At 33.3% G+C, this 27,090-nt stretch overlaps 4 protein-coding genes across 5 annotated transcripts; 2 read left to right on the top strand and 2 right to left on the bottom strand.

Moving 5' to 3' along the window:
- The first annotated feature begins 415 nt into the window (after positions 1-415).
- On the top strand, positions 416-5,349 carry LOC105176812 (S-adenosyl-L-methionine-dependent methyltransferases superfamily protein). The gene is made up of 9 exons (XM_020698881.2): positions 416-699; positions 1,011-1,155; positions 1,573-1,663; positions 1,949-2,146; positions 2,244-2,482; positions 2,627-2,758; positions 3,616-3,683; positions 3,784-3,845; positions 4,685-5,349. Exons 1-9 carry the CDS (start codon positions 572-574, stop codon positions 4,816-4,818), a joined length of 1,197 nt encoding a protein of 398 aa, XP_020554540.1. The 5' UTR covers positions 416-571; the 3' UTR covers positions 4,819-5,349.
- A 2,426-nt stretch (positions 5,350-7,775) lies between these two features.
- LOC105176813 (Heavy metal transport/detoxification superfamily protein) lies at positions 7,776-11,933 on the top strand. The gene is made up of 3 exons (XM_011099727.3): positions 7,776-7,908; positions 9,014-9,095; positions 11,446-11,933. The coding sequence occupies exons 1-3, from the start codon at positions 7,903-7,905 to the stop codon at positions 11,805-11,807; spliced, it is 450 nt and encodes a 149-aa protein (XP_011098029.2). The 5' UTR covers positions 7,776-7,902; the 3' UTR covers positions 11,808-11,933.
- Positions 11,934-12,873: 940 nt separating this feature from the next.
- On the bottom strand, positions 12,874-19,695 carry LOC105176814 (Adaptin ear-binding coat-associated protein 1 NECAP-1). Its single transcript, XM_011099728.3, has 8 exons — positions 19,400-19,695; positions 16,741-16,772; positions 15,113-15,213; positions 14,949-15,021; positions 14,733-14,764; positions 13,820-13,910; positions 13,449-13,560; positions 12,874-13,363 (listed from the first exon to the last, which is right to left on the bottom strand). Exons 1-8 carry the CDS (start codon positions 19,502-19,504, stop codon positions 13,049-13,051), a joined length of 861 nt encoding a protein of 286 aa, XP_011098030.2. The 5' UTR covers positions 19,505-19,695; the 3' UTR covers positions 12,874-13,048.
- A 795-nt stretch (positions 19,696-20,490) lies between these two features.
- LOC148784512 (uncharacterized) lies at positions 20,491-26,652 on the bottom strand. 2 transcript variants are annotated; one of them, XM_088877162.1, is made up of 8 exons: positions 26,279-26,652; positions 24,479-24,591; positions 23,349-23,398; positions 22,546-22,779; positions 22,198-22,350; positions 21,322-21,417; positions 21,188-21,208; positions 20,491-20,766 (listed from the first exon to the last, which is right to left on the bottom strand). In XM_088877162.1, the coding sequence occupies exons 1-8, from the start codon at positions 26,566-26,568 to the stop codon at positions 20,599-20,601; spliced, it is 1,125 nt and encodes a 374-aa protein (XP_088733288.1). In that variant the 5' UTR covers positions 26,569-26,652; the 3' UTR covers positions 20,491-20,598. The 2 variants fall into 2 exon arrangements, with proteins under 2 accessions (XP_088733288.1, XP_088733289.1); XM_088877163.1 differs by having other exon boundaries at positions 24,479-24,586; positions 26,279-26,419.
- Positions 26,653-27,090: the final 438 nt, after the last annotated feature.

The following is a 27,090-nucleotide window of genomic DNA, read 5'->3' as shown; positions in this document are numbered from 1 at the left end:
AACCAATTATATGATAATGCAATACACTAGTTGTGTGAATGATGTACAATTCAGAAAAAGTGACAAATTACACTTGTTGTATGATTTTTTTGGTTCGATCAAACTTATTTATTGCAAAATATTTCTTATTTTATTTACTTAACGAAAATTACCTCTTTCCCAAAAAAAAAAAATTAAAAATGATAAATAATGATAAAACTCATGTATCAAAATAATTTTTGATATTAGTTTATATATTTATATTTATATTTTTATTTATAATATATTTAAAATATAAAAAATTATTTATTATATACGTGGAGAGACGCATACTATAATGACTAATACTTATATTAAGAATTAAATATAATTATCTTATTATGATATTATAAATAAATAAATTACTCCCTATTAAAAAATAATTATTCCCACGGTGATTTGGGCTTTAAGGGAAAAGGTTCTAATACCGACATAGCGCATACAATTCCCCCGTATAAGCCCCCACTCCGCCGTCTTCCGCCGGCTCCTACTTCTGACGGAAAATTTTCATCTCTTTAGTGTTCTCTGTTCTTGATGTCATCTGCTTTGAGCTATGGATAACGAGGTGGTTGAAACTTCCTCCGAATTACCACTGCCGGAAGACTTTCTGCATTTTCTCAATCAAAACGGCTTGGATCCTTCAATTTATGTTGCTTCTCACTCTACTCCTCGTTATATTAGGTGCCCCTCTTCTGGCTAACATTTTATTTCTGGTGTGCGCGCTCGCGTACTTGCAGCACTTCTGAATTTCTGTGCACTAAAGTTTTTCTACTATAATAAATCGGTACAAGTTTGGTTTCTGATAATTTGAGCATCTACAAGTGCGTATATCTGAACTCACAGAGCTGAAAAATGTTCGGCCCTGTACCTTTTCCTGACGTTGTAAGCGAACTGAAATGAGAGCATTATGACAATTTGGAGTTTGCGGAGATGAATATTTTATTATGTGAAAGATTGTCATCATGTGTGTTTTTTCTGTTCTTTTCTTGAAGGTTAAAACCAGGGTCTGAAGCCCAGCTTCCGGAAATTGAAGCAGAGATTAAATGTAAGCTTAACGAAGTGAGTTGGTTGCCCAACTTCTACTATCTTCTGCCTGAAGTTCGAATAGCCAGCACGAAAGCCTATCAAGAAGGAAAGGTGACAAATGAGAATTCTAATTCTTGATACTTGGAAATCGGATTGCTATGCAAAACTGCAATTTGTTCAGCTTCTGTTTCCATGATTGGCAGATACGTTGGCATGCATCTCAGTTTTCCTAAAGCAAAGAAAACGGAAAAGAAATGAACATATAGCCAAAAGTTGTATTATTTGGGATAAAGGAAAACAGTTCTAAAACCCTTGGTTCAAATGCAGCCTATGTCTTCTTTTTTTATAGTTATTATATTTTATTCATGTTTTTGCCTTGTTTTTTCTGTTTTATGTATCTAGCGTGTGTCTCACCATTTCCCCGCGGACCCTGCCCTTGTTTCCAAATATTGTCTTTGATACTTCATATGTTTAGACAAAATGTTTTGCAGAAAGGTTTTTGTCACTTAACTTGACTCAATGCCGTAGATATATGGCATAGATGCAGCTTCAGGAGCTGCTGTTGTTGCTTTGGATATTTCTCAGGGAGATCATGTTCTTGACCTCTGTGCAGCTCCTGGTTCGTGATCCTTTCATACCGCTATCATGTTTCAAACTTATTCCACCCATTACAATTAAATTTCATGTTTATGTATATCTTGGTTTCTGAAATTATTGGCAATTGCTCTGTGTGTGTGAGTGTGCACTCATGTTTCCCGACATCTCACTGTCAAGTGTGCTTTGTTTTTTTTGTATATGCGTGCGTGCATGCATATCTATGTACATAATCTCTCAAGGTTCTCTTCATCACTGATCTGATTAACTATATGGCCTCTTCCATTTAAGAGTCTTATCTGTTTTGCAGGTGCTAAACTTTGTATGATATTGGACCTTCTTGGCTGTTCAGGTTCTGTAACTGGTGTAGATGTTGCTAGACATAGGTTAGCAGCTTCTAGAACAATGCTGCAGAAATATGCTCTTGGTGACCGATGTCGTCTTTTTGTTGCGGATGGAACAACATTCTCCCTTATTCCAGTCAGGGTCGAATCTAACTCTAAATCATGTAATGAATCTGGGAAAGACTTCACGGAGTTTAATTTTTAAAAGTGTGGTTGTACCGTATGGTCATACCCCATACTAAAGGAGTCATTCTTCAACAGGCAATGCTGAAATGGAAAAAAATTTGGAGATATACAAGGAGTGGACTCCTAGGAGACCATGGAAAGAACGGAAAAGGATGGCTAAAGCTATGGAATATATTGATTCTATGATGTCCAGACAAGTTCAGGATCCAGAACTTATATTCTATGGTCGTCACTCTGGGGTGGTTGGTTTGAGCAAACACGACGTGTTCCAAACCTTTGATGACATTGAGATTTCGCAATTTGGCTATGACAAGGTATATGGTAGTTTTTATCAGTCGGCTCGTGTTTCGGTGATTTTCTTTCTATTCTTCCAATTCTAACTTTTAGTATCGCGTCATGTCCTTTTATATCATGTCTTCTCTGCTAAAAGATTGCCTGCTTGTTGAAATTTAGTTCAGGTTCTTGTGGATGCAGAATGCACACACGATGGTTCAATTAAACACATTCAGAAGTTTGAACAATGGGGCTGGACAACACTTTCACGCCGTGTACTGGATGCTGAGAGGACTGATGCCTTGACTGTTCTTCAGGTACAAATATCTGCTTCTAACTTGTTTAAACTTTATTCCAAGGTAACTTGGTGGTTGTGATTATTATTTGGTATAGTTTAATGACTTTGAAACACAAGATTAGATGCTAGTTTGCCTACGATCTAGAAGATTACATATGATTTTGGTAAAATTATATCATCTCATTTTTCCTTACTGGTTCCGCGAACTCCAAGTTACTTGGCGAAGCACAAGTTTAATCATGTTACAGCGGGACATTGTGTTTCCTTTTTAAGGCTTTTCAGTTTTTACTTGGTCATATAATAATTTGTTCTGCAAATTATCTAAAGATAGGACCTCCCAGTTCTCCATAATCATTCATAGTATTCTAATATATCTGATAAAAGAACCCGAGTCATTTATGTCAGACTAATCGAGACCCGCACCGCCCTTTGTCGGGTGGGTTATAAAACCATAACCAGGCCTTGGGGTGGGGGGTCTCCGCTCTTGGTGTTTTGGATCCAAACGACCTGGACCTGAGTTTAAAATACCCTGTATACTTATATGAAGTATATTTATACATGTACGAAAAAGTGTGTATATTTATACTTACATTTAATACATAAAATTACTGTTTTTTTAAATTAAAATAATGATATTAGTAATTTGTATTTTGAATGTATATATAAGTAACATATTTAATATTTGGAAAATTTTTAAACTGGGTCTCTGTCAGGTCAAACCCTGTGGGTCCTGGATCTGGGGTGGGTTGGGCCTGGGTCCAAGAATTTCTTGGTGGATTGGATTTTGGATTTTTGGTCCACATTTCTTTCCTTCTTTTTTGTTTTTTCACAATCAGTTTTTGTACTTTCATTCACTAAAAGAAGGTCCTGTTGCAGTTAAAGTTGCTCACCAATGGATTCAGATTACTCAAAGCTGGGGGATGTCTTGTCTATAGCACCTGCAGGTGGCTTACTTCAGAATTTCCTGAAATGCAAACAGTCATTCATTGTTCTTTCATATAAATTACTTTCTACCTTTGTGTTTATGTTTATCCTCTGATGTAGTTTGACAGTTGCTCAGAATGAAGATATAGTAGAGCAGTTCCTTTCACGACATGTATCAGCTGGTATGTGTTGTCTTTACAATGGCTGGTCTCATTTTAACTATTTTTGTTGTTCCTAATCCATCGCTAGTGTCCGACCCATATTCTGACTGATGCAAATAAGCACACAAGCTTCTAAAACTCCATATTATGTAATACTGAGTTTCAGGCCTGGTTGAGGAGTGAGGGAACTGCAACAACCATGTTGACAGGCTCTCTCCGATGTCCCCGGACCCCCATGCTTCAGATATCTCTTTCTGTACATTTTGAAACAAAAATAACAGAGGGATTCTTTTGAACATAGAGTGTTTGCAAAAGCTTCTAAGAAGTGATAAAATATAGAAAACTTAGAATTTGCAATAGAATCAAAAGTTGAAGTATTTGCAACAAACAGTGGAAAGTTGGAAAAAGTGAAAGTAGAAGTGTTTGGTAAAATTGGCTTTTAATGACAAATTAATTATCAGAAGGCTAGTTTCCCCTTGAGTACTGAATAGCATTTTCTGGAATGTGGCAATAATACTGAGGGCAAAAATGTGCAAAACAAAGTAAGACTTATTTACAAGAAGCCCACTGCAACCAGAAGCATCTTTGAACTTTGCCTTCAGTTTTCGTGAAAAGTAATTGTCAGAAGTTCACTATCAGAAGTTAGTTTATCAAACATTATACTTTAGTGTTTTTTTTAGCCAAAATCTGAAAATTTTTCTTAAACACTTGCAAATGTTTCCAGTGTCCCAATTTTTTTTATTTATTTTTTGTTTAGACATTGGCATTCTTATGAGTTGAAGTACATCACCAGGAGCTCATGCAATGGTTTTCTGTATGGCCTGAGGCACTGTGTTATTCACATCATGCCGTTTTTGCAGAGTTGCTGGAGATAGAAGCTGCCAAGAATTGGCCCTGTAGGCAAGCAAGAATACCAAAGACTTTACGGTTTGATCCACTTACATCATCTACAAGTGGGCTTTTTGTTGCCAAGTTCACAAAGTTGGACATTTGATCATTGTTACATTAGCAGACTGAATTTGTCCTTTTGAAGGTGGTCTTGATAGGTTATTAAAGAAAGCCTTCTGTTACATTGGTCTAGAGACAGCTAGTTTGTAAAAATCTCTGGGAGACTCAACGAAGCTCTTTGCTGCCAGAATCAAAACTGAGGGTTATCCTATGCTGATAGTTTCTCAAGAAAAGAATACCTTCAGTCTCTTTGAATTGAGTGTCTATAGAATCCACTCTCTTAGGTAGTAATTCACTGAGTAGGTTTATGAGTCATCAAGTGTGCACATAATGATGCCATGCAGTGATACACAGTATGCATAATGCAAATTGTCACAGTCCTGGAGCGGCTATCCAAGCGCATGGAATGAAATGAGCCCATCATGCGAAGTATGATTTCTGTCGCATTATCAGGTTTGTAGTTGTATTGTTTCCTCTTACATTATTTTGTAAGATAAGAAACATCATAGCTGATTACTTGTTTTTTTACCCTAAACTATATATCTATCCAACTACTCAAAATTACAAGGAAACATAATATTTAATTCAAATGTTTGATGTTATAATCGAATATTTATGCCAATATGTATACCAGTTCACTTTTGTAGATGGTAATTTATATGGAATAATGTTACTTTCCCCCTGTTCCATTCACTAATGAGTTAAGTTCCATTCAATTTCCCATTCTTTTTAGAATATGCATCTGCGTTTTTGCTCATCTGAGAAGTACCGATGAATTCAAGCTAATGCCTTCAGTTATAGATCACTTGTTTGTCTTCCCCCAGAATGAGTCGACATCCTCTACATGGATAGTATGGGCAGTTTGAATATTGGTGCATGAACCCATCTTATTGTTGTTGCAGTCGGTTTGCACCGATGCTTGACGAACTTAGAATTAGTAAGTTCTTTCTGTTGTTCTAGTAAGTTCTTAACTGGGCTCATCTTGTCTTGCTGGGCTCATCTTGTCTTGCTTCTTCTGAATATAGATCTATGGAGAGTATTCATGCTGCTTTAGGAGATCCCATATGTCCTCCACCTCCATGGGAATGTTGTATCTTATAATGCATCTACGTTTTAAAAGATTGAAATAGGGAAGGCGGGAATAAGATTGAAAAAAAATTGTGTCAATGTCAATGCATCATATGTTGTATCCTTGAGTGATACGACACATACACGAACAACACGAAAAATATAAAAATATTGGGACACAACACGACACCGACAAGACTATATATAATATATTTTTTATTATATATACCAATTTCTCATAATCTAAAATATTTAGTTTGAAGAAAATAAAGATAAAATATAAAAATAAACACGTATGTCTTATATATAAGTTTTTAATTAAATGTGGTTTAAAAAATATACACAATCAATTTATTTTAAAAAGTACGTAATAATTCTTTTTAATAATTCAAATTAGTTAAATCATCATGAATACCTCTCGATTTTTGTGATTCCACTCTACAATTTTAGTTCGAAACGAGTAAATTAATTCTTTTTCTTCTCTTGTTCAGCCTAAATTGCAATTCGCCCATTAATTATAACTAAAATAATTATATTCTGTAATAATTGAAGCAACAAATGGAGGAGTCGGAGAGGACATGATCCGTTTGATTCGCCATCCACATGCATTTTTTCAACTCTTTCAGTCGTTCGCTTTCCATGTACTAAAAGCATAACGCTCTTCTTTTTGCATAGAGAAGAAGCATTATTGATCCGGGTTCGACGTTGAGGTCCTTTTAAGGGTATTTATTTTAAATGAGATGTGAAGCACTATTCATTAGATTTATTGGAAAGTCTTTAACTAAAATTTTTCGATATTTAAATTAGTTCGAAATCGAGATTGAATAATTCAAACTGAAATATTTAATATTGGGAAATGTAATAAATATATTTTACCATAAATGAAGTATAATAAATGTAAATTATAGAGCGACCTGGCTTGAACACGAGGGGCGCGGATCTTGTGGCATAACTGGTATTATCCTTTGGTAAGAAGGGTATTTATGCTTTTTTGTTGATAATTAATATATAACCCTATCGATTATGATAAATTATTTAACATTTGACTTATAACAATATGCCAAGAAGGACCTAATTTTCACCCGAGTGATAAATTAAAGGGTAAATTGCAACGATATTTTTTAAAATTTGGTATAATTACGAAAACTTTCTCATTTGTTTGAAAATTTATAAATATCTCCTGATGTTTGATGAAATTATGTAATTCTTGGATTGAGGTATGGAATTATCAACTTTGTCCTTATTGTATTTTTTTTATTTTTTTTGCAAAAATTTAAATATTTGTAAAAAAAATTAGATGGGGTGGATGAAAAAAAAATTGAAAACTAAAAAAAATTTATAAAATTAGTCCATTAAAAAAATTAGAAAATTTTAAAAATAAATCAAATTAGAATTCTTAATCTACAAGGAAATTTTTAGTTAGTTCACCACAAAAAATTGATGAAAACCTAATGAATTGAGCTAATTATTATATAACCGTTAAAATCAAGTGGACATTTGTAATTTTTGAAACAAAAAGATAATATTCGTGATTATGCCAAATTTCGAGAAAGGTCGTTGTAATTTACCATAAATTAAATGTGGTAATTAACTGGAGTGCAACATGATCGGAATACTAATAGAACATGTAAAGATAAGTTTGGTCATGTATCGACAGTTTTGGTCCTAACGACTCATAGTTACAAGACAGAAAATGAGATCTATTACAGTGTGAAGTGGACTAAAATTGTTAATACATGCTTAAACTAGTCAAAAAGGGACCAAATACGACATATTCGAACTTAATTCATCAGAACAAGAAATAATAGACAAATAGAATAAGTTACAGAACCAAAAGTGTCGATCCTGAAAGAGAAAAATGAAGAAATTGGTTTTAAACTGATTTTATTTGAGTGAACTCTGGCGGAAGACATGGGAGAGGTCGGTGGCGAGTAACGTTACTTAAATTCTATATATACATATACACAAGGAATAAGATTCAACAGTTGCTTCCTTTCTTTGTCATTTTGCCATTCATTTTGTAAAGAACCTAAGCTCATCATCATCAACAACCTCTACCAATATGACGGTAATCTCTCTCTCTCTCTCTCTCTAAATATATATATATATATATATATATATATATCACTTGTCTCTTTTATACAGACTTTTCCACATTTTTTGTGTTTGTTTTACAGAAATTTAGACCCCTAATTTGTTAGAGTTATAAAATGGTCCTTCATCTTTTTTAATTTAGAGATTTGGGCACAAAATTGGCTAAAAAGTAGTATATATCTGTCATGTGTTGGTAAAAAGTTGAGCAAATGGTCCTCCATCTTATTTGTTGATTTTTATTGACGTGGCAAGTGTGTCACACTTGATCTGTGATTGATTGATTCGGCCAAGCTTGTTGTTCTGAATTAGAATTTTTCGTGGTGGTTGATGTTAGAAAGAAAAAGAAAATGGGATGTGTGTCATAACTTGCCACGTTAGCAAAACTCAGCCAATAAAATGCATTTCTCGAATTTTTAACTGGCCAGTGACAGGTACATGCAACTTTCCGGCTAATCTAGAAAAGTTCTGCAATTTTGTCCAAAAATCACTAAATTAGAAAAGGTAAAAGACCATCTTGCCGTCCTAATAATTTACTGGACTAAAATACTATATGACTATAATTACAGGACTAGAAACGCAATTAAACCCGTTTTTATGAGCATGGTTATAGTCTTATAAGAAACATATACAAGTTTTTGTAAAAATAATGAAATGTGTACGTATCAAATTTTCACTTGTTTTTGTACATAATTACCAATATTAGTACTATTGAAAATTTTCAAATCTTTGAAATTGTAATATAGATTTGGGTTGGTTATTATCATTACGTCTATTGTTAATTGGAAAAAATGCAAGCAACTCCCTTGTGATATTGCAAATAGGCAAATTACCTCATTATGAAAAAACAAATAGAGATTTACCTCCCTATATATTTTAACATACGATAAGTTACCTCCCTATAATTTTTAAAATGAAGCAATTTACCTTCCTGTATAAAGAGGTAAATTGCTTCATTTTAAAAAGTATAGGGAGATAAATTGCTATATTTTTTTTTATAGGAGAGTAATGTACTCATTTTCAATATCATAGAGAAGTAAATTGCTATGCACCCATTGTTAATTAAACAACAAATTTTACAGTCTCAGATCACAGAAATGCGCGTGCATATGGATTGCCCCGGATGTGAAAGCAAAATTAAACAAGCTCTCCACAATTGCAAAGGTACGTACACCTTCAATTTCTTATATCACATGAGGTTAAATTGCATTTAACCCTCAATTAGTGTGTATATATATTTTTATCTGATTTAATCTGGTCAAATCTAAGTTTTTCCTCAACATGTTTATGTGGATTTATGGTATACGATTCATGAAGTTAGATTAAGAGGGTGTTTTGGTGAACTTATAAATTTTTTAAAACATCTTATAAGATGTTCGAGAGCTTATAAGATATTACAAAGTATTTGGTATATTTTTTAGGAAATAATTCTAATTATAAGGCCTAAAAGTAAGATGTACACGTGATTATAAGCTCCTTCAAAAAAAAAAAAAAAAAGAGTAATAAGTTGTCAATTTCTTCTAATTAAAATTTTGACAAATTCTTTCAAATTAATTATAAATCTATCATTATTAATATCTTATAAGCTCCATAATCTTATTTTTATTCAAATATTTAATGAACTTATTTTTTTAAATAAGACAAAACAACTTATAAGCTTTAACATATATATTTTATAAGATATTTTAAACAAATTTAGCCCAACACCCTCTAAATTATAAAGTTGTCCTTGTGGTATAAGAAATGATTACATTATGTTTTTAATCATTTTTGGGGTAATTTTATATACGAAAATGTTCAATTTGTTCTTTTTTTTTTATATTTAAATATATTTTAATAAATTATATTTTGTTGATTTAAATTAGTTTAGTAAATTGTATATTTGATTAATTTAAAATATAATTTAGTTTAAATATGCTTTAATAAATTATATTTATTTGTGGAATATATTAATTACTTTAAAAAATAGAACAATGTTTTAAAGTTCACATTTTAAATTGAAAAATCACAATACAAAAATTAATATACTAAAATTCATTCTTCTAATTTAAATATTTATAAAAATATAAATTATATACAATAGAATTATAGATTATTAATAAAATTAATTTATTATTAGTTTAAATTTATCTCAATAAACTATATTTATTTATAGAAAATACTAATTAAATATCATATTACATAAAAGTTATATCAATTTTTTTAAGTTATTATAAATAATATTTAAATGAAAAATACAATTGCAATCTATAAAAATTATTTCTATTTTTTAAAAAATAAACTGTTTTACTTATTAAAAATAATATTTTTTTACACCCCGCCGGTAGCAGCTCGCGAATCTGTGCAATGGGGCCACCGAAGCTTAGATCAGGGGCCGACAATTGAAGGGGGCGGTGGAGAAGTCGCCCCTTTCTGCTTGGACAACGTCGCCCGCAGATTGTCGACGTCTATATGTATAATGTATAAAATATTCATATATAGTCTATATATATAAATAAAAAAATATATTTTAAATTATTTAAAATTTAGGCCGTTTATTTTTTAATTATTGAAAATTAATGGGTATTCTAAAAAGGATATAATGGACAATTCAGTAAAAGTTTTAACGCCATTAAACATATATAACTAGTGAAAGGAGAGCGTGCATTATTTTAAGAAGATATTTTTATTTATTTCTTTTAACACAAGAAAATTTTCGTCTAAATTCTTAAAACACAGTAATTTATATCTATTAATTGATGGTCTCAATCATTATCTTTATGAAAACAACATATGCTATATATTAATATATATTTACATAATCATAATGTGGAAACAAAATATTTTTAATCCTATAATTTAATGGATGATATTTTGGTTCTGCATAATAATTTAGTTTTATAATTTTAAATTTTATTATTTTTCAGCTAATTTGACAGTAAAATTATATGTTATTTGCCTATGATCCAATTAAATTGACATTATATGATGAAATGGACATTTAATTTTGTCCTTGTACATGTTTGACTTATCTATACAAAACTGGACTGTCACCTCATCATCTATAAATCACTGACGTGTAATATAATTTACGCCCAAATTGACTAGTAAACACATAACACCAGTTTCAATATCACAATGCACCTCCTATCAATTAAATTGGAGAAAATTGTATTTTTGGTCGCAAATGTTTTCATTTAGTTCGATTTCTTACGATTTTCTCATATTATATACTTATAAGTTGAACATCATCTCCATTTTACTTTGTGCTAGGATAGCATTAGTCGTGAATCTTTTTAATTTTTGTGATTTTCCTACTTTTTCCACCAGAGTTCAGATGATCTCCGGCGAACAAAAGGACTAAAACATCACAAAAATTTTAAAATTGCAGGATTAAAATGCCACCCTGAAAAATTAAAGAACGAAAATGACAAATGATCTAATTAAATTACGAGACGAAAAATACATTTAAGCCGACAAACTTTATATATAAAAATGGACAAGATTAAGCATTATTCTTTGGATGTAAACTCAGGTGTGGAGGAAGTGGATATAGACATGGGGCTGCAGAAGGTGACAGTAACAGGATGGGCTGATCAGAAGAAAGTTCTGAAAACAGTTAGAAGAACAGGAAGAAGGGCTGAGTTGTGGCAATTCCCTTACAATCCTCAGACGAGAAGCCATAATTTCACCGGCCACCACTACCACTACCAGAACAACTACGGCGGCCCTTCCACTTACTATGCAGCCCAGCCGGCGGCGTCGTGCTACAACTACTACAAGCACGGCTACGACAGCCACGTCGGTGCCCCCACGTACTACGGCGCTGGGAGTTATGGGAACCGAATGGGCGATACGTTCAGTGATGAAAACCCTAATGCTTGTTTTATAATGTAGTAAGTTATGTTTCTAATGCTCCAACAAATGCATGCATTCTTCACTGCTCTCACAAATAATAATGAATAAATATATTTTTGGTTCTTGTATTGTTAAATATTTATGTAATTCTTTGATATTTGGCGATTTCGATTCTTTCCATCACTATACTCTCTTTCTCTCTCTCTTTTTCGTTTACTTTGATTTCAAGTATATGGCGGCATGTCAGAGTGGAAGAGTAAAAATTAGAAAAAATTATAATTTATGTCTCATAACTTATTTTATTTATAATTTTGATTTTATTAGTTTATAATTCAATAAATTTAGTCCCACAAATTCAAAAAAATTGTAATTTCTGTCAATGTTGAACTTTAACGGATACACGTACTCCTTCCGTTAATAATTTAATAAAAATAAAAAAAGGTGGCATATTATAATATAATGCCCCTCCATCCTAATGATTCTATATATATATTAGGGTAAATTACAATTTTGGTCCTATAAGTGGACATGTTTCTAATTTTTTAGTCCCACACTCAGGTCAATTCGCACATTTAGTTCAAAATGTGGATTTTTTTTTTTTTATTTCAGGACCAAAGGGGAATTTCGTTAAAAAATTGAGGCTGGCGTTAAGTTTTGACTAACTGGGAAACTTATTTGTTAAACAAAAACAAACTTCAAAATACTAAATGTAGTTTTTCAAATCACAAAAAAATTATATATAATTATACCAAATTTCAGAAAAAAGAGATGCAACGAACATCCCAAGTCCAACCAGAGTCCAACTAAAACCACAATGCGTATTTGGTTTCTCTTCATTACTTGGCATCTGTATTCAGCACTAAAACAAGCTGGTAACGCCAGAAAAGATTGTTGAATTCAATCTGATGGAAAGCTAAAATTCAAGTGCCTGCCATTCTGATGAACCTAATTTGAGGTCTAAGCAGCCATTTCCCGTAACAAATATAATTCCCATACGACACTTGTATGAAACTTTAAGGCAGGTATAACGAGCAAGAGAGATTGTGAACATCTGCCCATTGACATTATGGATACATTCAGCCCAGCACAATTGATGTCAAAGAGAGAATGAAACCTGAGATAATTCTTTGCAGAAGTTAACTCAGCCAGATGTGAAATATACGATGATGATTGCGCTAGAAACCATGTGAATGCATCTTATACATAAACCAGACCAATTTAAACACACATGAAACGCAACGTAATTGTTAAGTGCAAGCAAATTCACTCTTAACACCACATCATCCAGCTGCTTGAAAATCCCCAAAATCATCTTCTGGTATATCTAGTGAACTTTTGTTTTCAGCTGACTCTGATTCTTTTGGTTGATCTTTTTCTGATTTCAATGCCTTGACTTCTGAACATCTGTCTGGGCTACATTTTGTGGGGAATTCCGAGGGAGACTTTTCAGCAACAGGTGAGAGCGGTGCAGGCGGAGGCGGAGGCGGAGGCAGTTTGATACCTAATGTGCTTTCTGTTTTTCTACTTTTATCATCCAAATGAAGATTATTCAAACCTTGCTCAAAAAACTTGGATTTTACGCCGCCGCCACCTTTCTGTAGCACACCAAAAAGAATCAAATGGAAGCTGAAGATGCATGTACAACTTTCGTCGATTCAAAAAATGACTGAAAGGACTTACATTCTTTAATTGAAGCACCAACGTCTCCCCATCTTTTAAACTGTAATCAACTGAAGAAGTCTTTTGGAAGTGTTGCTCCATCTCTTCAGCAGTTTTCTTCTTATTTAGGTACCTTCAGAGTCGAATTTGGATATTAAACCAGTGTCTTACTAGCAGGTCCATCAGGAGATACAAAGTTGAACTAATTGAACTCTGAACAGCAACTCAACCAGAAACTGAGTCTACACTACAGACTAATGCCTGCACCTAGCAGATCTAAGCCCCCAATGAAACCTTTCAAAGCAGTAACTAAACCCCCAATAATATACAAATGAAAATACAACTCGAAAAGTAAGGGAAAATGATAACAAGAATAAGGACAGGGAAAGTACTTCATATGGTCATGAAGGGCAGCTTGGAAGTCATAAGCTTCAGTTCTTTCTCGAAACCCTATCCCAATGAAAGCATGCCGAAGGCGGCCGCCTGAATGCATGGAAATCAGTACCATTGCCATTTATCAATCAATAGCTAAGAAACAAGTAATAGAAATGCCGATGCGTAAAACAAGGGGAATGTAATAATGAAGCGTGCCATATCTGTGCCTGGAAAAAGATGTTGCTAAACTAACAATAGGTGGAGTTTCTCTATTGATATGATATCATAATTTATTTATGTACATACAAGGATCTACTTCTGACACACCCAGTCCAATTGGATCATCTGAGTTTTAGGTAAATGAATCTAAATATATAAACCACCTGTTGTGAATAAATTCCATTGGTGTGCAGAAAATATCTGCTGTTTAGTTTTCACTTTCTGCTAACATCAGTGCCAATCATTTACTATAACAGGTTAAGAAGCACTATACTGGAAATTTCAATCAAACTTGAGTTGGTAACATAATATTGGTTAATGATTGGATAAGAGGCATTGCTTTCTCTATCCACAACAAGTAATTTGGCATACCTTAGCACAATATTTACGTACTAGTTATCAATACTTAGTCCATGGTTGTGAAATCTATAAGCATATTGATAGCTATATGTTCAGAATTCCAGAAAGAAGACCTTTTTTTAACATTCAGGCTCTAATTTGTAACTCATATGATTGTCATGCACATTATTTACTTAAGCGCATATGCAAGGGTGGGGAAGTAAAAAAATATTTAAATAAATACAGGCCGCACTTTAGATAATGTAAATACTTCCAGACCATTTCTAACCATGTATTGTTTCAACAAGTCAATAAAACGAGAGAAACAGAACTGGTAACTAAATCATTTAAAAGGAGAAGCAGCTTAAATACCAATATTCTCTTCTACCCGTAGAACAAAGTATCTGCAAAAGCATAAAATTCAAAGAAAAGGTTAGAGAACAGATGAGATATAAATAACAATACAAGGTAAAGTCTATGAGTATATATAGTAACCTCAATAGAAGTCACACAGATAAAACACGGCGTATTAAACTACACAATGGTCCTCCAAGTCAGGACATATCAATTTGAAATCAATATTCAGACCTGCTGCTATCAATCACAGGCTCCACTGGATGTGGTTCCCCCTCTCGCAGAAATGCCCGAGCGTACAATTCACCTATTCAGATAATAACAATTAAGATACAGAATATAGATGAATATGACAAAACTGAGCAAATGCTTATATCAACCATGTAGAAAGAAGCTACCTGTTTTTTTATCCTCTAATCGAATAATGCATTCTTCTCCTTTAGTCACAACTTTGAGAGTGCCTTCCCATGCCCATTTGTTGACATTCCACTCATCAGCCCTACAAGAAGGAAATATTAACTTTTGCTTCATTGAACCTAGAAAATGATTCCTGAGAATTGAAGCTTGCACCAAGTATAGTAAGTTTTTCTAGTGATCTGGTCTTATTTTGGGATGATTACACTAACACCCACTTAAGAACAGTCAAAATAAGCAAACTACCCATCTACTACCGGACCCTTGTTTGTCCAAAAGTGGCTGGGAAAAGAAAAAGGATTTATGCCCCTTCAGTGACGTCCAAAAAAGGAAAAGAAATAATTCAAACTGAGGTGATTACGAGGATTTTTTACCTTTGTTTAAAATTTCCAATCTAAACTGTTTTTGTATATTTTGCTTTTTATATTTGTATAGATATATACATATATTATATAATGTGCATATGTATTTATATAGTGTGTATATATATGTACTTGTATACGCAACACAGACACTCTGCAACACACACACATACACACACATCCAACCAACACAACAGAAAATTGGGTCTGGGAAATGGTGGGTTTCTTGTCTTATCTTCATTTTCCCTTTAACTTTTCTAGGCCCAATTTCCAATTCCTTATCTAAGACACACCCACACAGGACACTAAGTTTGAGACAGAACTGATGTTGGATAATGAGTAAGATTGAAGAAGATGACTATGGAAAGAACAAAAATGAAAAAGAATATAAAAACTAAACATATGTTGATATTTAAGCATTATTTATCTAATTATAGTTCAATAAATTTTTAATTTATAAAAAATTTGAAGAGAAAAATAAAATGCCAAAAGAATTATTAGATTTTTAAAATCATAAATTAGTAACTAATCTTTTCTTAATATACAAGAGTCTGAATCAAAATCTTGTAAATAAAAGTACAATTTTATCACATTTCCGCTGAATAAAAAACATATATTTCTTAAATTATCAAGTAAGTTAGCTGGAATCTCAAACTTGAGAAATTATTACATTTTGACCCCCTAAATTATGTAAGAATATAACGTATACCATCTCATACATAGAGGTATACTTGTCCGAAAGAAGTTGTCAAAGTGTTAACCAAAAGTCCAAAAGCAAAATTGGATTTTCATTGATTTTTTGTGATACCAGCATTTTGCAGCCCGGGAAGCCCTGATGGGAGGGCAGTGTTACACATGTGACAATTTAAGGTAGTTTAGTGTAATAAATCATAGTAGAGGGGTAAATTGAGTATTTTGACTATTCGCGGAGCATTGTTAGTGTAACTATCCCTAAAATTTTATTGATCAAAACCTTCTCAAAGATTTGTGATTCCAAATATAGGTATTCGCTGTTAGGATGCAGATACCATCCCGCACTAAATCTACTTGTTTTCTAGAATGCATTTATAGACACAACAGTAAGGGTGGAAGAGGTTACTTGTGTAGAGCCCACAAAAACAAGACAGAATGTTATTGAGATTTGGTGATTATAGCGACAAGCAAGAATGAGCAGACAAAGATACAGGATTTGCAACTTCACATCATGAAACTTGTCTTGTTTTCAGAATTTGAATGTAGCAGAGAAAAACCTGTAAGAAGCTGCAGTTTTCCGTGGAGGTATCTGCAAGATTTTTGTAAGGTTGAAACATTAGATTGATATCCAAGGAACTTTCAAAGCAACAGAGCAATCCTAAGAGTACACTTCAATTATCAAATAAAGATTCAGCTGAATTTAGATCGTTCATCAGGAGCCTATGGTGAAGTTATTAGATCTATCATGCGATACAATTACGTTACATGCCATTAATACTTTGAATTCTTGCCACCAATTCTGGAGGTGCGATTTTTATGATTACCTACAGAATGGAAAAGAGGAAAAGCACCCGCAGCGACATTCTAACTTAGGAGTTAATGTTTGTAGAGTTACTTTAGTTGCAGCTAGTTTGTGCCAGGATGTTTTCTATAAGAACTTAAAATTGTACGGATCTTGTCTAACCTAGAGGAGCTCAATTCAGAAAGAAAGAAAAGAACAGACCCAGGTACACATTATCTGCAACCAAAATTGAATTTGACAACAACAAGAATCATTTTTTTATACCCAAAACTTAAGGTGTTTGAATCTTTCATATGACCAGGTCATAAAATTATCTTATTCTTTCCTTCACAAAGCTTAAAATAATTCTCCAGTGAATATATTTTTCTTCCTTTCGTTGGTCATTTCATTCATTCATGAGAGGCAAACACCAATAATTTGCTACAACTGAGGAGAACTTATAGGACATTAGGCCAACAAAGGTCTGTCTTGTTTAAAAGATCAGGAGAAGTATCAAGTTCATCTTTTTCTGCATTTACCAGTTGCAAAGGCACTTCAAGGGAACCCTTTTGAGTTATCAAAGAATATCCTTGAAATTCGTTGTCTTTGCTATGGATTAGTATATTTTCGTAGGAAGGAATGCACATGTCATTAAGGACAATTGGGCAACTAATAGTTGCATTTGGCAAAAAGTTACACCTGCATCTCATTGGTGCAAGGGTCTTTTAGGGTTCTACCTTTTGGACTTGCTGAGAGATCGGCAAGTGATTTGATTCGACTTTTTCATGTGCTTTTGAGGAATTTTTTCATTCTTCCTTGTAACCTCTCTTTATTATTAATGAGATTCTCTTTAATATCAAAATGAAAAACATTCTTTTTTTCTTTCTGGTATCAATATGGATTCTAAGATACCAGTCTACACTAATTTCTTCACCTTAAAGATAGTTTAAAGTTAAGGTTGGAAATTCATTCAGGTATCTCAACCTGATTTTAACAAAGTAAAAGCTTGTTCACTCAAAACTTCAATATCTTTAAACAACTCACCAAATTTGGATTGAATGCAGCCTAATCCTATTTTTAGATGTTTCCGGACAGAAGCCTGGTTACAATTATTGGCTTGTTATTCATACATCTGTTTTCTCATTAGATGATTATATTCTAAAAGAGAAAAAATATTGATCAGCTCCCCATGCTTAAGGGGGAAGAGATAATAACCTTTTTCATGTATGTTAACCCTGAGAAAGCACATCAACTTTGAAGTTAGGCAACATTTATGATCTTCAGCAGCAGGTCATATAATCTTCATAAACTGAAATATCAAAATTCAAAATACTTCTCCATCTTCTCTATCTGTTTGCTTCTTATGTGATCCAATTGGAAAGGCTATCCCATTGTAGCTTAAAGTAATGCCATTATGCTAAAGAAAAAACCAAAACTGCTGCTCAGTAATTCTGAAATTCCATTGTCAAGCTATCCAATGGAATTTCAGAGCATTTTGCTGGGAATATGGTTCAAATGGCAATATTAAGGCAATTGAAGATTAAAAAAAAACAGTCATCGTCTGTACAGCGTACTTGGAATTATAGAATAATTCAGCAAACTATGCATCCAGATCAATGGATGGATTGGTAGAAGCATGCGAGGCAGGATCTATGTTAATAATTTTGGTCAAAAGCATTTGTTCAGTGTTATGGGAGTACTCCTCTTATGAGACAGCCTAATAGCATTAGAATGTAAACTTATTTAAAAGATTAATCACAATGGATGAGGTTTCATACCTGCTAATTATGGCTGTTGCTTGATTCTAAAATGCTAGCAGTTCCAAAGAACACATTACTGGACTTACAAGCAAAGTATATGCTTTCACCAAATTGCAATACCCCCCAAACGAGCAGCCCCGAAATTTATATGAAGCTAATGACTAGTCTCTCTCAGTAATTCGACTTCATGAAAGGAATTCACACCCGGAAACACCCAATATGAAATTAAAACTATTCCCAAACCAGTTTCAGCATTGCTTCCTGTCCCAATGGACACTACTTGTCTTTTCTTTTTCCCCTTTTCCAACCTCCTAGTCAGCTTTGTCTTCAATTACATAGATTATTAGGCAGCCATTTGCGGAGCAATGCCTTGAGCTCCTGAAGGAAAATATTTCATGTACCAGTTATGCCAGTACCTAGCAATTTTTCACCATATTCCCATAATACTATAAAGCTTAAACCTCATTCAATTGAAAAATAAAAGAACCCAAAACCGGACGACGAAATCACCAGACAACAAAATAGTCCAAGTTCATAATTGAAAACTCAAATGAATTATAACATAACTTCCCAAAAAACCCTTTCATTTAGGGGGGAAAAACATAATTCTATCTACATTTACATATGCACAAGCGAGAAAGAAAAGAGTTATGGGGAGTAGAAAAGGAAATTTACCAAGTAAACATAGCATTCAGAAACATGAAACAGAACCAGCTCAAGTGCTTCTTCTACTTCTTCTTCTCCTCCTGCGTTTTCTTCTGATTTATTTTCTTTCTCCATACGATCCGCCTAATTAATCAACTCAATCAGAAGAATAATTGAATTGTTTTGATGTAGTTGAATTGGAAATTCCGGCGGAAACAATTCACGAAGTAGTAGAGAGCTGCAAGCAAGCAATTCTCGTTGATCTGAACAGCAATCTCGCATATGTAATTTGTTTGGTGTATTAGATTTATTTTTCGGTCTTTGTAGTCTGTAGGTGCTTTAATGTTTGGTATTACTTTGCATATATTTTACATTTAATTCAATTTTAAATTGTTGACCATACTAAACTATTTTTTTAATATTTTATTTTAGTAAATAATGTTATGCGCGTGTCTAATTTTTTAAAATTACTGAAACTAAAATATTTTCACGAATTTTATTATTCAATTCTCAATGACAATGAAAATACTTAATATATATAAATAATAAATTCATATAAATATTAGTTTTGATGAATAATTGTTGATATAAAAAAAAACATAACGACCTTACGTTGAAAAGAGAAAAATAATAAACAAAAAAGACTATTCAAAGGTAGTTTTGCAAAAATATGACACCAAATTCACGCTTCTAGGAGTAGTTTAAATTAGTGGTCGGGGTTGTAGGAATATGTGATAAGAAAGCAAATTAGATTGGTAATTTTGAGAATTATTCAGTAGTTTTTATTAAAAGTTATACTGTCCTTGTGGATATGGTAAGTAGACATTCTTGGGATATGTGTCTGTTGTATTTATCGTTTACGTTAAACGACGTTTTAACATTATCACAGACGCCTATAGACCAATTGGATAACCTATGTAGTTGGGTTCTGATACTATTTTCCAAATCATGGGATTAAATTCGCGAGAAAATCAAACTTAAAGGATTCAAAATGATATTATCAAAAGATATGGTAAGGTAAAATTGCCAACCCAGAAACAAAGGTACTAAAATTGCAAACTTTAGTAAACTATGGTATCAACTCTGCCTTATTCCCCCATTGTATGACACCGAATAGACTATTTTAAAAAATATGATTTTGCATTTTTCTCAAATATTAATGTTAAAACTTGTGATGTATTCAAATTCCCAGCAGACAGTCCAGAAGAAGAGAATGTAAAGAAACACAATTAGTTGGGCACAGTAGCAGTAACGGTTTTGTGTCTAGGATCTGTCAATGCTGACTGCACATTGACAAAGCCTACTTGCTGCAGTGTTCCTTCCAGATCAGTCAGGTAGTATTCGTCCAGAAAAGGTTCTGTGCTCTTCATCAATGTGAATAGCACCGGAGATAGTTCCTAAAACATGAATAAAGAAAACAGCCTTAAGTTGCTTACAAGTCTGCCGAAGGGGACTCAGAACGGTAACAGAATTGTTAAAGCTCGTCGATGACAGGGAACCAAGAAACTGAATAAGATGGGGTCATCATCTCAAATCTGGATACACTTTTCGTTGCAACATGTGTGAAAAGAAAGGCAAACATAATTTCATAGCAATAAATTTTCAAAAGAGCAGTGAATTTGACACTTGTTCTTTCCAAAAAGATGAATCTTGGTAGAAAGGTGTTGAATCTAAACATGCATATGATTCTTTATAACATATAGAATAAGGAGTCATAAACCTGTCTCAACAGAACTTACTTTTTGCTTCCCCGGAAGCTGACTAGTATGGACAAAAACTAAGTCATAAAGAACAAGGAAAAGTCAGAAGAAGTGTTACCTGAAGAATCTTTGATTTTGGCTGCAAAAACAACAAAAAGAGAAGTACGTGAGCAATACTCAACCTGCAAGCCCTCTAATTACTGACATACGATTTAAATTTACTCGAGAGAATTATGATTCCAGTCTAGTTACCGAATTGTCTGTGACAGCAAAAGTGCCTCCTGGTCTAAGCAGACGGAATGCTTCCTTCACCATATTCTTGATTGCTCTTTCAGGGCACTCATGAAACTGAGTTCTCAAGGTAGTAACGACAAATATGCATTACAAGCTCCAACGACCAATAAATAGTCTATTTGTGCATGAAGTAGGATAGACTCGTAACAGTTCTATTTTTCTTTAACTGTTCAGGTTTTAACTACTCGAATCAAGATTTGAGTTTGAAAACTTCTCATATATTCACTTTATGCAGCCTGCGATAACTAAATTAGCAGGTTTACAGAAATATAGACTAAACAGTTTATTTCCTCAACCTCATTATTACAAAGTCACAACAATAAAAGATTATGGAGTAAGTTCGTATGTCTTAGATGGTTCACGCTACTTGTGAAAACTTGATCATTAGTAAATCCCTTCTTTCCTCTTTTGATCATCCGGGCGGAGTTCATATATATAGCCATAGTGCAGGATGGTTTTTCAATCATGGAATATTATGGTACTTTTGAAGGGAGTTTTGATCTCATGTTTGCTACTTGCAGAAAATGCAAGTCCCTTATAATGAGAAATATGTGCTAACTCACAGGGCAAATTGCTTCTACTTCCTTCCAGATGGGCAGTGCAGGGGCAAAGTATTAAGAAGAATTAGGAATGTTAGCACATGCTTTAATCTTAAATTCGACAATAAGAAGCATAATTTTACAATTATTTTGTTAAAACAGTTCAAATCTTCTTATGAATTCGATTTCTAACTGAAAATTGACAATAAAAAATGCTACTCCAGATAAGATGAATGCAGTATCAGTGGCTCATTATGCTGGTGGAGAGGTATGTCTATCAGAAAATGAGATATACCACATAAGCAATTGAAACAAGGTCGAACGATTTTGAAGGCAAGCCCGTATTTTCGCCATTTGCATGGATCCACCTTATTGGTTCTGTTCCCTGGTTTATTTTATTATCCTTATATTGAGCAACAGCAAGGAAGTAAGGAGATAAATCCAGTCCCTGCAGATTATGCCAAGTAAAAATTAATACGTAGGCAAATATGAACAGGCCCACAGATTAATAAGCATCCATTTTAATTTATATGTAAGATTATACTTATCAAGCTCTCTATTTAGTTAAATCATACTATTTCCTGCACAGACATAGCTACAGAAAACATAATATTCTTGAATAACTGGAAACATCTAAACATACCGTGACTTTTGCTGAGGGGAATTTGTCAGCAAGAAATCTTGTGCTTACACCAACAGAGCATCCAATATCTAGAATTTCTCTAATTGTGGAATTTCCTGAATATTTCTGGTGATGGCTTTCAATTGCTTGAAGCCAATTGCCCCGAACTATCTGGTTTGCTTCATCAACCGATGAAGCAGAAGGTATAGCCCGTTTTGCTATAGACATAGTTGCGGCCTCTGCTTCTGCTGCAGCCTGTTATAGAGAAGTAGCTCCAGAAATCATTGCTTATTAATGTTTAAATTCTGAATAAGATTCACTCATTTTGACTATGGTTGTTGTTTGTAATCAAAAGGTAAGAGCGAGATATGTACAGGTTTATGCATATGCACCTGTATCAAAGTTATGGATTAAAAGATTGCATTTTGCCTTAAATTTATCACTGGATTCTTACTAAATCAAAATAATTAAGTGAAGACTTCCATCCAATCCCAAAACATATTGGAACCAGGAAATGAAGCATTATACAAGCCGTACAAAGATTTCAATAATCCAACAACTTCTTGGTCAGAATTAAGCTCATTGGATTCAAACAAATTTATCAGAATATTTCATAGGCAGATTTGTAGGCTGCAAATTCACTAATACAAGAAAAGAAACAATTGACTCCATAGCAACAGGAAGCAAAAAGACCAATGTTGTCAGAGGAAATGTCGTACATCAAATACTAGCCAAGAAAGGAAATACAAGAAAAGAATCTACTGAGTCGAGCAAATGGAAACAAAAAGATCAATTTTGTAAGAGGAAATTTCTAGATCAATTACCAGCCAAGAAAGGTTTCCCTCATCATATGCATGGAAAGGATTGAGATAATCTGCACAAAAGAGAAGCAAATGGATAAAATTCCTTCACAATGCCAACTAGCGATGCATGTTCTTCCCATTTCAGACATACTTGTTCTTCCAAGTGAAATCTAAGAAAAATATTGAATACTCAACATTGTGCACCTCAGCCGTAACCTTGATACTCTAATTTAAAGATTACTTCTTAGCAATGCACATGATTATTCAAACAATGGAAATGTAACCAAATTCAAATTTTCAGACAGAAATTCTCTGTGAAATTCCTCACAGAGAGACAAAAAGCTATTTGCCACAGGAGCTATATGCATCAGCTGTTACAAGCTTCTCAAGTACTGTTGCTTCCATCCAAGAATTTCTGAAAAGAGGCTCAAATGAAGCATTGGAACTGCCAGAATTTCATAAATGAGACAAGTATCCCTTATCAATTGTCTATAAGAGATTTAAAACATCAATGTATTTTGCAAAAAATGGACAAGTATTACACGGGTATTTGGCTATTCAAACAGTTCATCCAAATTTTTTAGCAATATTCTGCCCTTTAAAATCTATATCAGTAGACTTACTTATCAACAAGAAACTCGTCTACTGCTTGATCTATGAATAGCAAAGCACAGAGCACCATGGTAACTGTCAGTGTCCATTTACATACTGGAATTCTTTAGTCCCAGGAAAGGAATGTATACCTTAGACCTGCAACATTCTCCATGGAGGATCAAAGAGGGGTATCCAATATTCTAAAAAATCTGTATATATTGACTGAAGTAGGGTTGATGCTTCCTAGTTCTACAATGACTTAACTGAATTTGATAATCGACATTTATCATCATCAAGCATCAACTATGTGTATTTCTATTCTTCTACCAATATCTCCTTTTGAAGAAAATTCCTTGGTGAATCTTTGAAAAAGTTGAACGTGCATAAAAGATAAGCTGAATTTCAAGAACATGTCTAGTCTCAGGTAGTTATTCAGTAGAAGCAATAATTGTTCTTGAATAAACTAGACTGCTTGCATCAGAGAAATCAGACAAGTTAGTAAACATAGGCAAAGGCATGCATGAAAGGCACAACATTCATAGGATTGAGGCAATTACAATCAGGATAAACAATTGATGGATCCTCAATAGCATCCTTCTCGCTGTATACGTCTGACTCCAAAATCTCCTTAGTCATATCCCTCCAAGGAATGTTTCCTTTCTCAGCTGTACTGTCCAAATACAAATCCCAAAAAAGTTCATATATTATGAATCCAACAATGCAAAGAATCAAAATCTTGAATAATCTAAACAATCACACTTCAGATTACCAAGAACATCTCATGAAAAAATTGAAAAAATGAGCAAAATCACAAAGGAGTAAAATCAACACAGGTTTACGTGATTCAACTCAATAACGCTTACCTTTTGTGAGATATTGAATCCCTTAACATGTTTGGTGTGAGCTTCAAGACTTTTAAAAAGATGTTGGTAAACTTATAAAATGTCCTAAAATATTTGTTAAATCTTTCTAAGAGAGAAGCATATAAGCTCCCACTAAAATTTTTAGTAATTTTTTACCAGAAAAGCAAATAAAATCCAAACCCTTTAAACTTATACTTAACTTTGACCACATTGAAAGCTATCATATAAGCTTGAAAGTATCTTACAAAATAGAAAACTTTTAGAATCCTTTCAATAAGTTTAGCGAGCACTAAATTATATTGACAACTCCTAAGGTTAAGCCTAATTACAAACACCCCCTCCCTCTGCAAAATTACACACACCCTAGACGTTGCAGTTGTAGTTATAAATAGACCCCCTATTCAGTTGTGAAATTTTACACAACCACCCCTTGAGTTACATTACACTTAACACCCCTCGGGGGTGTGCCTATAAGTTCACAAAAAATAAGGGGTACTTGTGTAATTAAGCCTAATCTCAGAGGAAGTCCATGTAACTTATCTTTCAGAATAACATGTCAACGATAAAGCACCAGTTGAGCCACATAGGTTGATGTGGCTGCATGCAATTTCTTTGCATATGCGTGCAAAATGAAAACATGGATGAACTTGATGAAGTATATACATTATGGGTACCATGGTTTAAAATTTTCATATGTTTCCATCAAAACTGTGAAATTTTTTTCATTTTCGAGTTTATCGAAATGAAAATAGATGGCACTTTCGAAATTACCTAGTTTCCTTTAAAAGACTCCCATTTTCTTGATTTTCCTACAAAACCTTTGATTTAGGAGGAAAGTTTGTATTTTTCTTAATTTTTTGATGAAACGTTTATTTCATATTATTAGCTACAAAAATATAAATTATTTTGTCATGCATAAATATTTCATTTAATCATAATTGATTCAATATTACACTAAATTAGCAATTTTATATGTATATATCAATGTAATAAAGACATTTTATAATACATAGTTAATAAAATAAATACCATCTTATAGTTTAATTTCAATAGCAACTGCAACAAATAATAACTCCAAATATATAATTATACTACATGAAAATAAAATATTTTGATTGGCATAAACGATAGAAATTAAAATATATATGCTCGAATTAAAAAGACAAAGGTAATAGTGAAGATATATTTCGCTACATGTATTACCATGTGAAGATGTCTAAAGTATAATTTGATCCTAAAAAAAATTATTTGATCTACCATAAATCATTAATAAGTCATTGATTAAATCTTTTTCAATTTTTTTTATTGAATTCATCAAATTCGATAAGTTTAACTAATTGAGTGAGCAAACCTCAAAAATAGTATATATAGTTTTCTAAATCATAGGGCGTATATATATAATTACGCCAAACCTCATCCGACGAGCATGTGATTATCCCAAAAAAAAAACAAAAAGGGAACGCAAAAATTGCTTGAGAATGCTTAGAAATTTACCTGATCAAAACTTGTCTAGCACCAAGTTTGAGAACAGAATACAGAGGTTTGAAGGAAATGAGCGAACCCACGAGTCGAGAAAGCGCCGTTTCTCCGGTCCATCTGGGTCTTTCGGGCTCTCCCTCCTCGAAGTCCGCCACCATTCCGCCGCCGCTTGACCGCTCTGACGCAGTCCGGATTCTAGCAGGTGCACTTCTTTTGCGAGTGCTAGAGTTAGGGTAGCGGGATCTTGTCGAGGTTACAGCCGAGGTATTCACATTGCTGAGCTTGGAGATGGTACTCAAGGCCATGTTTTCACGGCTGTGAATTGGTGGTTTGCGGGTTGTCGTGCGGTGGCGGGGAGGTTTTTGGGCGGCAACGGCGGTTGAAAAATAATATGTGAGAAGGAAATGTAATCCTTGTACAAATCTCACTAGCCAATGGTGTATCAACACGTGTCTAGCACGATTGGAATTTCTTTTCAACCGTTAGCATTAGTTGATATCTTATTCTCTCCTAAATGTTAAAATATAAAAGGCTAAATTATACTTAAAGTACATTTTGTGGAGGGTGGCAATATAATTTATTCAGGGACGTATTTGTAATTAAAAATTATGATAAATAATTATTGTTAATCGTGGTTAAGTAAAATTAATGTAAAAAAAACTAGTTTTTCCATCATAAAAAAAATTATTTGCTACAATTAAAAGTTATAGTAAAAATATTTGTAATTGCTTTTCTATGACAAATGTCTTATCCACCAATGCAAAAATCATGAGAAACAATCATTACATAGTCGTGGTCGATGATTTTTTACTACGGCTATGTACTAT

This window comes from Sesamum indicum, linkage group LG13 (assembly GCF_026168435.1).
Source record: "Sesamum indicum cultivar Baizhima isolate 11 linkage group LG13, ASM2616843v1, whole genome shotgun sequence".
Classification (NCBI taxonomy): domain Eukaryota; kingdom Viridiplantae; phylum Streptophyta; class Magnoliopsida; order Lamiales; family Pedaliaceae; genus Sesamum; species Sesamum indicum.
The sequence above is the reverse complement of the archived record's forward strand: the minus strand, read 5'-3'. Positions and strand labels throughout refer to the sequence as shown.

Excerpts from the sequence above, each read along its gene's own strand:
- LOC105176814 (XM_011099728.3), bottom strand. The coding sequence starts at position 19,504 with ATGGAGAAAGAAAATAAATCAGAAGAAAACGCAGGAGGAGAAGAAGAA. Across the intron at positions 16,773-19,399 it reads CTGAATGCTATGTTTACTTG|ATACCTCCACGGAAAACTGC; the intron begins GTAAATTTCCTT and ends AAAATCTTGCAG. Across the intron at positions 13,561-13,819 it reads GCCCTTCATGACCATATGAA|GTACCTAAATAAGAAGAAAA; the intron begins GTACTTTCCCTG and ends TCGACTCTGAAG.
- LOC148784512 (XM_088877162.1), bottom strand. The coding sequence starts at position 26,568 with ATGGCCTTGAGTACCATCTCCAAGCTCAGCAATGTGAATACCTCGGCT. Across the intron at positions 22,351-22,545 it reads TCCCCTCAGCAAAAGTCACG|GGACTGGATTTATCTCCTTA; the intron begins GTATGTTTAGAT and ends CATAATCTGCAG. Across the intron at positions 21,418-22,197 it reads TTGTTTCAATTGCTTATGTG|TTTCATGAGTGCCCTGAAAG; the intron begins GTATATCTCATT and ends TTGAGAACTCAG.
- LOC105176813 (XM_011099727.3), top strand. Across the intron at positions 9,096-11,445 it reads AGCTCTCCACAATTGCAAAG|GTGTGGAGGAAGTGGATATA; the intron begins GTACGTACACCT and ends ATGTAAACTCAG.
- LOC105176812 (XM_020698881.2), top strand. The coding sequence starts at position 572 with ATGGATAACGAGGTGGTTGAAACTTCCTCCGAATTACCACTGCCGGAA. Across the intron at positions 1,156-1,572 it reads AAGCCTATCAAGAAGGAAAG|ATATATGGCATAGATGCAGC; the intron begins GTGACAAATGAG and ends TCAATGCCGTAG. Across the intron at positions 1,664-1,948 it reads TGACCTCTGTGCAGCTCCTG|GTGCTAAACTTTGTATGATA; the intron begins GTTCGTGATCCT and ends TCTGTTTTGCAG.